This window comes from Alternaria burnsii, assembly GCF_013036055.1.
Source record: "Alternaria burnsii strain CBS107.38 chromosome Unknown 733, whole genome shotgun sequence".
Classification (NCBI taxonomy): Eukaryota; Fungi; Ascomycota; class Dothideomycetes; order Pleosporales; family Pleosporaceae; genus Alternaria; species Alternaria burnsii.
This window is the reverse complement of record NW_024066130.1, coordinates 116328-126536: the sequence shown is the minus strand read 5'-3', so window position 1 is coordinate 126536 and position 10209 is coordinate 116328. Positions and strand designations below refer to the sequence as shown.

Sequence of the window (10209 nt, the reverse complement as noted above, 5' to 3'; positions counted from 1 at the left end):
TGGCAGGAAAAATGTGCCTCGTGTGCGCTAAGCTGATGTGGACAGAAGTGTTGCAGACCCGACACTGATGCTGCATCGAGGTGCGCAACCATCAGGATGCGAGGGCCCAGGCTGACAACGCCGATTAGCCGAGTGGAGGACTGGTTGCAGAAGGCACAGAGCGAGGCACCCCTCTGCGTGCGAATTGAGTCTGAACGAATCTTTTACTCCGATGCGCATTGGAGACGTAGTCATGGCTTTTTCCGCGTCGTCTCTTGTCACAGGAGCTATTTGCGTGATCTTGCAGTCGTCCTTTGGTGCCACCATGAGAGCTCGTTATACGCCTAAACCCGACCCTGCACTCGACACCCATGCCATTCATCGCATGTCAGGCAATTGCCGGTAGCCCTTCCTGTCAGTCATCTGATGTTGCTAGGGAGTTACTTGCATCCGGGCTTGCCCTGTCTGTTGACCTCATTCAAGGCGCGCGCGCTGCACCATCTCGCATGCATGCGACTCGGCGTGTCGATCCCGAACGTGTTCGAGTGCGCCTCCGTGGCTGAGAGAGTCAAATCTCCCGTCATAGATTCCAGAAGGTGTAGGGATCAAGCATCGCAGCACATTGCGCGTCATTATTTGCCTTGATTCTCCAAGCCTGTGGTCGTGCGCAGATTTATCCTCAACTGTCGGCTCAGCATCTTTTTGGTCCTCCGCCAGGTGTCTGTAACCCACAGGAGGGATGCGAATGCTGACGCAACGGATGTGGAGTTGCGCTTACAGGCTTTATGCTTGTTGTTGATCCAGTTCCAGTAACTTCAACTTCCATCAGTGCATGTAATGAAACTTGCCCGCCAGTGTCGAAACGTCAATACCGGATCAATCCATCTCTTCTTCCCGTCTCAAAGTTCGGTATGGCTGTGCACCGCCATCGTGAATCAGCCCCCACATGCACTTCCTTATCTCTGAAAAATTTTCATTGGCGGACGATAAATCGTTTGCTTCGACGGCTTGCGCCACAGAAGCAGCTTGGCCAAAGCTATGTCAATGATGATCATCTGATACTCTTGAGGATGCGCACCGTAATAGCATCGCATGGATTGGCTCTAGGAACATGTCGATAAGCGAGGTGTTTCGGGGCAGCAGGCGCGATCCATGAGGGTTCGCTCGTTCCCGTGGACTAATTTAGACCACGTGTTAGCCAGGCCCACTACAAGATGTCTGCTTTGATTGGACGACGGAGATCCATCGTATGATCCCAGCAATGACGAGGGCGTTATGGATGTATATTGGGAAGTTAAAAGCAGGGAAGGCAATCGACTAGGGAGCAACAATCGAACTTCTAAACTTATTGTACAGCGAATATAATGTAGAATATACTTGAAAGGAATGTATGAATCTGCGTAACCCACATGGCGTTTTTCGGTTTATTTACCTTCCCCGTATGCTTGATCTCAAGACAGAAGAAAATTGGCGTATACAAAGAGTGTTGTTACGAAAACAGACCGCCTACTTCGTGCAAAACCTATTACCCGCTGCCGGAATCGTCGCCTTAACCGAAAAATCGTCTACCGCAAAGATATTGCCACTCTTACCCTTGGTATTCACCTCCAGCGAAACAGTATGCGATACAGCATTGCTGACCATGATCGAACCTGTCATTTGTATCCAACCATTCTTATTTGCATTGCTTGCGGTGAAAGTCTGAACGCTCGTACCGTCGAACTTCAAGTTGAACGACAAAGAGTTGCTCGTCGTGATCCCGTCGCGCATTGGCTTGATATATGTAGATACGGTAACGGTAGTCCCAGCGGGTAGATCCTTGATATTGGCCTGTGTGAGTTTGAGGGTAGATGGGTTGTTGCTAGATGTGGTGCCACGAAAGACTCGGCCGCTGGAGCGACTATTGTCGTTTTGTACGGAGTAGTCAAATCCAGTGTCAGTTGATGTCCAAGGCGTGATGCTGTTGCCGGAGGTTGCCTCGAAGCCAGGGTTGATGAGGTATTCAGATTTAGCGGTGTAGCATGGAAGAAGTGATGTAGAAGTGAATGTCGAGGTGAATGAGGATGTGCGAGTCACGAGGGTTGTCGGAGTGGGTGTAACGGGAGCAGGTGTGGAGCTCGAGGTTAGAGACGGCGTGCTAGTCGTGGAAGCTGAAGGGCTCACCGTCACTTCGGGAGTGCTAGAGACAATTTCGGAAGAGCTAGACATTGTCTCTGGGGTGCTAGAAGAGACACCTGTAGGACTGGGAGTCGATTCAACTACAGCCGAAGAAGCGGTCGAGGTTACCTCTGGTGTAGCAGATACGACATCGGATGGGCTGGGCGTAGCCTCAGAAGTGCCGGACACTACCTCGGAAGATGTCGCTACTGGTGTAGAAATGCGAGTGGTCTCAGGCGTCGCAGAGATAACATCAGAAGAGCTGGGTACGGTCTCGACGCTACTGGAGCTAGGTGATACTTCCGGCGAAGGAGTAGGAGTAGTCTCCGGTGTTACGCTTGCGACATCAGAAGAGCTAGTCACAGCCTCAACAGTGCTGGAGATCGCTTCGGAAGAAGACGAGCTAGTATCGACGATTGCGGTGCTTGCGGTCTCTGACGCAGAAGCACTTGGTGTCGTCTCAAGAGTTTGGGAGACAACTTCCGAAGAGGTTGGGCTAGGCTCGGAGGTGCTTGAGACGACGTCTAAAGAAGATGAGGTAGCAGTGACTTGTAGTGAAGACTCTGAGCTAGCTTCAGGCGTCTGAGAAACTACGCCGGAGGAAGCTGGGCTGGTCTCGGGAGTTACAGACACGGTGTCTGAGGACACGCTGGCAGTGGGTTCGGGTGTGCTGGAGGCGACATCGACAGGAGTGGTAACCCCTGGAGTAGCACTCGAGGCAGCCTCTGGAGTTGACTCAGAGGTGATGGGAGCGCCGTCTGAAGAGCTAGCGATGATGTCGGTAGGGCTGGGTGTGGTCTCGGGAGTAGGTTCCGGGGTGGTTGAAGTGACAACTACAGACGACTCGATCGAAGAAGCGGAAGGAGTAGTCTGGGGAATGTTTGAAACAGTTTCAGTAACTGATGGGCTTACTGCAGTCTCGATCGCAGATGTGCTGGTAAGAATTTCGCTCGGGATAGAAGACGCCTCTGCCGCAGGTGTACTTGACGCAATCGACACAACATTGCTGAATGGAGAGGCAGACGCAGAGACAGTGGAAGGAGTAGTCGACTCAACAGCAGGAGAAGAGCTCGACGACACTGTGACCACGCTAGAGCTGGACGGTACGATAACCGAGTTCGACGACGAGACTGATACAGTACTGCAGTCAACGGCCACAATAGAAACATCATCGATGTCAAAGTAGGGACCATCAGAGGGGTTATTGTCGACGCGGAACTGAAGAGTATGGGTCTTAGCCATCGACACAGTGTGAGGCGTCGACTCCGTGTTACCAACCCTGATCCACTTCTTATCACCGTTGACAGGGACGACATTACCAAGCTCAGTTCCATCGAGGTAGATTCTAAAACGCTGGATTCTCTCAGTCTCAGACCTCAGCGACTTGAACCACGCGGATACCACGACCTTGGTGCCCGAAGGGATATTGATGTTGTAGCGCGTGAAGATGGCCTTGTTGTTGTCTTTGCTGTTGTTTTCGGTACTTGTTCCACGAATGAAGTAGCTACCGGAGTGGGCGGATGAAGCGTCGTTGACGATGCTGACGGTTGACCGGCTTGTGTCGATGGTGTAGCCGCTGAGCGATCCAGTCTCGAAGTTGCCGTTCGAGACGTAGTTTGCAGATCGTGCAATGCAGGACTGAGTTGGAGATGGTCCGCCCGACGAAGGTAATGGGGTGGCGACAGGCGTAGAGGACACTAGGATTGACGACAAGGTAGAAGATATTGAGGGGAGCGCCGCAGACGATGATGCGGAGCTGGAGGGCTCAACGATGACAGACGATGGCACAACCCTAGAGCTGGTCGGGGTTCCGCTAGCAATGGAAGGCATGACCACGCTGATAGTTGGGAGAACAATTTCGCTGGAAGAAGAAGCAACGACTTCACTGACAGTCGAAGAAACCACATTACTCGGGGTGGGAGAGGCAGCAACTGACCCGCTGGTCTCGATTGTTGACGAGAAGGATTCCAAGATGGCAGTAGATGACGCAGTTTCGTCGACAGTTGACGTAGTACCCTCAGCAAGAACCGAGCTCGAGATATCTGACGACAGTGCTGGTTGCTCGGTACTAGTCGGAGTTACCTCAAAGCTTGTAGTGCTCAGCGACTCAGTCTCGGTTATTGTCAGAGTCTCTTCGCTAGCAGACGGTGTTGACTCGGAAGAGCTTGTAACGATGGCCGAGGGTGTAACAACAATGGAAGTGACAGCAGAAGGCGTGACATCCACATCGCTCGAAATAGGGGTAACATCCACACTTACTGTAGACGTGGAGGGAATCTCGACGGACGAAGATACGATATCGGAAAGCTCGCTGGTGGAATATGAGCTCCCAGCAACTGGAGTAGAAGCATCAGGCGACGTCATGGTGACGGTGTCGGTCGAAGAAACCACGTCCGGGCTTGCGGTTATCGTCGACGACGATGTCTCTGTCAAGGTAGCCTCGGATGGGGTCGAAAGCTCGGAGGAAGATGACGAAGGGACATCGGGAGTAGTAACAGCAGACGAGGATGAAAGCTCTGAAGTTTCGACTGCGGCTGAAGACGAGATAATGATCTCAGAGGAGACAGCGGCAGATGACGAAACGACATCTGGAGAAGCAACGACTGGTGAAGAAGAGGCTTCGGGTGAAACAACCGCGGAAGAGACGGCCTCTTCAGAAGACGTGATGGAGGCAGAAGACGCTGCAACAACCGAAGAAGAGACAGCAGGCGTCGAAGTAGCGCTCGATGACGATGGTGACACAAAAGCGCTGCTAGACCTCGTTGGCGTAACAGAAGACGATGTTGACGACCTCAAGGAGCTCGACGTCAAACGAGTGGAGGAAGATATCCGCCTGCTAGACGAGCGTATCGATGTCGTGCGGGTAGAAGAAGACCTAGCAGAGGGACTCCTCGTAGGAGTTGTGCGTGTAGAAGTCGTTCGCGTAGACGCCGATCGAGTCGAAGACAATCTGACAGAAGATGATCGGACAGAAGATGATCGAACAGAGCTAGAAGAAGAGCGAACGGTCGATGAAGAACGAGCAGAAGTCTGCAAAGTGGACGAAGAGCGAGCGTTAGGACAGATACCAAAGTCAGACTTGCAACCAGCGCCGCAATGAGCAGTGCTAGAACCGCACCACCCATACTCAGAGCAGCAATCTCCAAAGCCAGACCCAGAGCAGACGTAACCAGAAGATCCGCCACAAGACCCATCGGGAGAGATCTTGCTGTCCGGCTTGTCGGTGCAAGTGCCAAACTGGGGCTTGCAGCCCTGAGAAGTCTCACAGTGGGCGCGGGAAGAACCACACCAGCCGTACCTGAATATTTGTTAGTCCGCTTGGTCAGAGGAGTCATATTTCGTGAGTCACGTACTGCGAGCAACAGTTGCCGAAGCGTGAGCCCTCGCACGTGAGGCCGGTGGTTCCGCCACACTGTCCTGTTTCCGTGATTGCAGCAGACGAGACCGCCGTGAGGGCAGTCAAAGAAGCCCAGAGGAATGCTAAACGCATGGTTGCGATATAGATGAACGAATGTAGACCTTCGCGTCAGAACGAATGATGACACTACCAGGAAATCAAGTAGAGAGAGTCGAGTAGGAAAGCACAAGAGACGATGAGCGAGTGATGTCTGCTGTGGACTCTCCATTCCGCGCAAGAGACATGATCATATATAGTCCTCAAGTCCATAGAGAGAAGCTTGTGGCATAGAGGCTTTCATCGGATCCCCATCTCAGGCGTCACTGAGGTCGAAAAGAAAAAACCGCGGTGGAAGTTATTTTCGTCAATGGTAGAGCCACAGACTTGGCATTGCCATGCAGGTTACAGTGACGACGTGCCTGTCATGACCCCGAACATGCCCATGTAGGTGATGCGCTGACCTGCACAGCGTTTAGGTAGATCCACAGGCGAATAAGCGAGATGTCATGTTCCCCTTTAGCCAGGGATGTGAACAAGAGTTACTACGCCCCATGGTCCGACAAACATCTCTCGCGCACAGCCATCGCAATCGATACCGACGATCTAGACTCTGGTGCCTGCAGAAAAGGCTGGACGGGGCTGCCGAAATGTGGGGTTGGGGTGTTCGAAATGTCCACGAGTGACGATCCCCGTCGCGTCTCTGTCGTTGAGGCTTGATCTGCTAGCGCCGAGGTAAGCAATTGCAAGAAGGGGAGGGGGCACATAGGCGAGAGCCAAGATGTCTAAACAAGCAATTATCCGCCAGAGCTAACGACCTGACACCCGTTTGCGCGTTGCGGCTGGCTGGAGTCCTGGCTCGCTAGGAGAATGCGGTCCTTGCCTGCGGCGCACGTGGCGTGAGTTCCTGGAGCCAACGAACGTCCATGATACTGGGGCTCTTGGTATCGACCCGTTCCGCTAGGTGTGATTTGCTTTTGCGCTTGACAATGCTGCGGCTTTCCGGACGTCTAGACTGTGCTCCCTCATCCCTTGCTCTTGCGTCTGCCACGAGGGAAGGCGCTTCGAAGCAGTCATTTGTCTACGTCCGCGAGGATATCTCGTATGGAAGAAACTATATCGCTCATGGTGTGGCTGATCCAGGAATGTATATACCTTGATTAGCAAGTATCGCGCGTACTAATAACGCTGTGCATCACGAATTGTACTGTTGCAGTGTGTGTCTAGGAATGACCGCGGAGTGTACACTCGGCTTGGCTCGTACGGTACCTGCATTAGTGTCCGGATGGCGTTCCTGTACTCAGCTGGCAAGCATCTCGACTCAATCAGTACGCCTTCTGTCGTGCCAAGACGTGGCTGAGGTTAATGCATGAGAGGAGAGAAACATAAGCGTAGCGAGATACGTCCGCTACACTCAACAACCCAATCGTTCCGCGCGCTTTCGCACGACGGATGCTATTGGGGCTGAACGGTCGAATCAAGTAGCGGATCAGGGAGTGTATCGACAAGATGAGTGCGAGAAAGATCAGAGGGAGTGTACATGTGAGTTACGACGGGGCTAGGAGCTCCTTCCTTCCCCACTCAGAAGAGCAGCAAGGCAGCACCACCAGTACCAGCTGAACACTTGACAAACACCATTAGCAATAACAAAGACAGTAGTGACGACGGTATCAAAACAAGCAGCTGAGTTTGTTCTACTATAGGCAATCGGTGCTGCGCGTTGCAGTGATGTGTAACGTGTATTATCTTCGAGTATTAACCCAACCTACCGCTCATTGCAGTGCTTTCAGCTGACACAGAAGCATGATTGCTTTGTCGAATCCTTTGCGAGTGCAGACGCTTCCGAGCATTCATGAGCGTGTCGGAGTGGTCAGGCACCCGTACAAGGTATGCCACGATCTCTGTCCATATGTACAAGGTACGGCAAGACACGGCTAAAGTTGCATTGCGAGATCGTTCCCTCGGAGCCACTCGCATCGACCCGTCAGTAGCGCTACCGAATACGTCAAGCCAAGTTCCTTCTTCCAGTCCGCAACATCCCATGGCAAGCAGATGTCTGCCAATGCCTTGACCATCCCCACGCCATCCCCAAAACCATGGCGATTCGCCAACAACTCGCACAATATATACAACAACAACAACAACAACAACGTGCCATCCAAAAACGCCTTGGGGGTATCAAACGCCATATAATGCCGTAAACATATCATATCGTCGTCCATGCTTCCGGAAAAGAGATGCAACTCAAGGATTGGAGTGAACAAAGCGGGCGCCCTGACATGGCGAGCGGGCTTGCTTGAACGCCTTGATCCTTGGCAACATCCATCCACTCGTCCACCTCCGCTCGCCCTCGCTGCTCTGGTGGTGACCTAGTCGGATGGAATAGCCAAGGCGGCACTCATTACCGTCGTGTTCAAACTGCAGACACCTGCCATCGCCTACACACGCCTTCTGGCATCTGTCAAAAGACTTGGCCGCTGTTTTGCCCTTTCTGTATACGACGTCCTCGGACATGTTTGACCAGTCTTCCGCCTTATCTTGCAGATTCGGTTCAATCATTGTGAACAGCTCTTCGAACATGAGCGGCCTCTCGGGATGACTCCGCGCTTCTTCCCACTGTGCCAATCTTGTAAAGTCCTCTTCACCAAGATGATGCATCGTCAAGACCGCCTCGCACCACTGCTCATTGTCGAAGCGCATGGTAATTGGCTTCTCGCCGTTGAACATGGGCCAGTATCCTCGGAGTGAGACACCGCTCTTCTTTAGCACCTGCGCCAGCATCTCGTCACCGCAGCACTGCTTCTTGACATCGACGCCGAAGAAATGGGTCCCAGGGAAGTGCTTATTTTCACCAAACATACGGCCCAGCGCCATGATCTTATCGAGCGCGCCACGCGATAAGACAAAGCCTGTGCCGCCGTGTGCAAAGACTGTCTTCTTCTTAGGCCAGACCGGAGAGCCGAAGTAGTAGGCCGACTTTGGATTGAACGTGGACAGGAAGCGGTACATGTTATCCCAGTTCACATACGTGTCCAGTTCCAGAAACACATACCACTCCGACTCGGGCCGGTGGTAACTCGTCCATTCCACCATAGGCAGGAACTTGTATTTGTCCAGACGCCAGCCCTCCTCGCTCTTGTCACCACCCGCCGCTGCCGTGCCATTGGAGCTCTGTATGCGGTCATAGACGTCGAAGTCGGGGTTATTGAACTTGTATTCCGGGCGGAGGTGGGCGAGGGCGTCGGATATGTCGAAGCCGTTGTACGTGTCTTTGCGGTCGGAGAAGATGAGCAGGTCCTGCTTGCAGCGCCCGAGCCGGTTGAGGTAGAGCGGCAACTGGGTTGCGACTTCGCCGGCGCCAATCTTGAGGACAACGGTCACGCGGTCCATGACGCCGGCGGAGAAGGGAGAGCATTCGGTGCCGTAGGCGACGTGCGAGGGAGGCCCGCCGCCGGGTGTCGCGGGCGATGGCGGGAGGATGTCGTAGCCGCGCTCGCCGTGCCATAGGCGGACGACGAGCGTGCACAGGGAGAAGACGACAAAGACGGTGACGGCGCATGCGAGGCGCAACGGCGTCAATCGCACCCTCATGGTGGTGGTGAGGTGCGACCTCTGGATGTCATGTTTGGATGGGCCGGCCTGGCGCCATGTAGGAAGGCGCTAATGTACTCGGTGGAGCGAGAATCCGGCTAGCCGGCCGTTTGATGCGCGATCGCCACGGCCTGATTACGACGTGGCTTTTAGAGGCCCACGACAGTCATAGGCACGATTCAACGAAATCTATTTGCCTTCACGTGGCTGTATGGACATGGCATGCATTTTCCCTGGGCGGCTTTTATGATTGGTGGAAAGAATTGGGCAGAGTCGTTGACATTACAGCCGCCTGTCTCTCCTCGCACCATGCTGCTATCCCACGACATGGGAATTGAGACGTTAGGGAATTCCAGCACGTGGCGACTAGTTACATCAGATCTTCTCATTTGATCTAAGCAGGATTTAACCCGCCGAACTTCGTGTCCATGTCTTCCGATACGTGCCACGGATGAAGCCCCGTATCACGTATTGCGAAGGGTGGCAGACACGTCTCGCTGACTTCAGCACTACCACGCTAAGACTGAGAGGAAGGGGTATCCGGAAAGATTGGGAAACTCAGAAATGAGATGATACATCTTGTTCTTCCCTCCAGACGGAATAGATGCTGGGGTTTGTCGGTACAGGACTGACGAAGCGAATGCTGGAGTTGATGGAGGTGCAGATGTAGGCTAAGAGGGGACTAGGCATAGTAAGGACTGAGACAAGTAGAGGTGGTGAATATCTGGTTGTTGTCTCCCAAGTCGTGTGGAGATGTTTGTCTGCTATGAGTGAGTCACTTTGCTCGCTCTAGTTACTTCGGCCGTCCTGAGCAGTAAAGTGGCACGGTCGCCTTCCTGATTGAGCTCCAGGCGGCTTTTCGGATATTTTCTCTGGTTTCTAGCAGCTGCCATGATAGCTTCGGCAGAGCAGTGCTTCGCGTTCCTGCTTTCACTTGCGCTCGTTTAGTGGAACTCTGGGACCAATCAGCGTCGTACTTGATGAGTCTATGCTTAGAGCGACTGGTCAGTTTTTGGTTGGGAGGGAGCAAACAAGTGCGGTCCACAGACTCATCACTACAGCTTTCCTTCTCAGTTCTTTGCTCTTAC

General features: G+C 53.1%; 4 protein-coding genes across 4 annotated transcripts; 1 reads left to right on the top strand and 3 right to left on the bottom strand.

The window, feature by feature from the left end:
- Positions 1-1485: 1485 nt before the first annotated feature.
- On the bottom strand, positions 1486-3966 carry GT037_010727 (uncharacterized protein; the record flags this gene model as incomplete). Its single annotated transcript, XM_038935774.1, has 1 exon — positions 1486-3966. One exon carries the CDS (start codon positions 3964-3966, stop codon positions 1486-1488), a length of 2481 nt encoding a protein of 826 aa, XP_038781544.1.
- A 142-nt stretch (positions 3967-4108) lies between these two features.
- GT037_010726 (uncharacterized protein) lies at positions 4109-5236 on the top strand (the record flags this gene model as incomplete). The annotated part of the gene is made up of 1 exon (XM_038935773.1): positions 4109-5236. One exon carries the CDS (start codon positions 4109-4111, stop codon positions 5234-5236), a length of 1128 nt encoding a protein of 375 aa, XP_038781543.1.
- Positions 5237-5467: 231 nt separating this feature from the next.
- Positions 5468-5626, bottom strand: GT037_010725 (uncharacterized protein; the record flags this gene model as incomplete). The annotated part of the gene is made up of 1 exon (XM_038935772.1): positions 5468-5626. One exon carries the CDS (start codon positions 5624-5626, stop codon positions 5468-5470), a length of 159 nt encoding a protein of 52 aa, XP_038781542.1.
- A 2148-nt stretch (positions 5627-7774) lies between these two features.
- Positions 7775-9121, bottom strand: GT037_010724 (glycosyltransferase family 31 protein; the record flags this gene model as incomplete). Its single annotated transcript, XM_038935771.1, has 1 exon — positions 7775-9121. The coding sequence occupies one exon, from the start codon at positions 9119-9121 to the stop codon at positions 7775-7777; it is 1347 nt and encodes a 448-aa protein (XP_038781541.1).
- Between the last annotated feature and the right edge of the window lie 1088 nt (positions 9122-10209).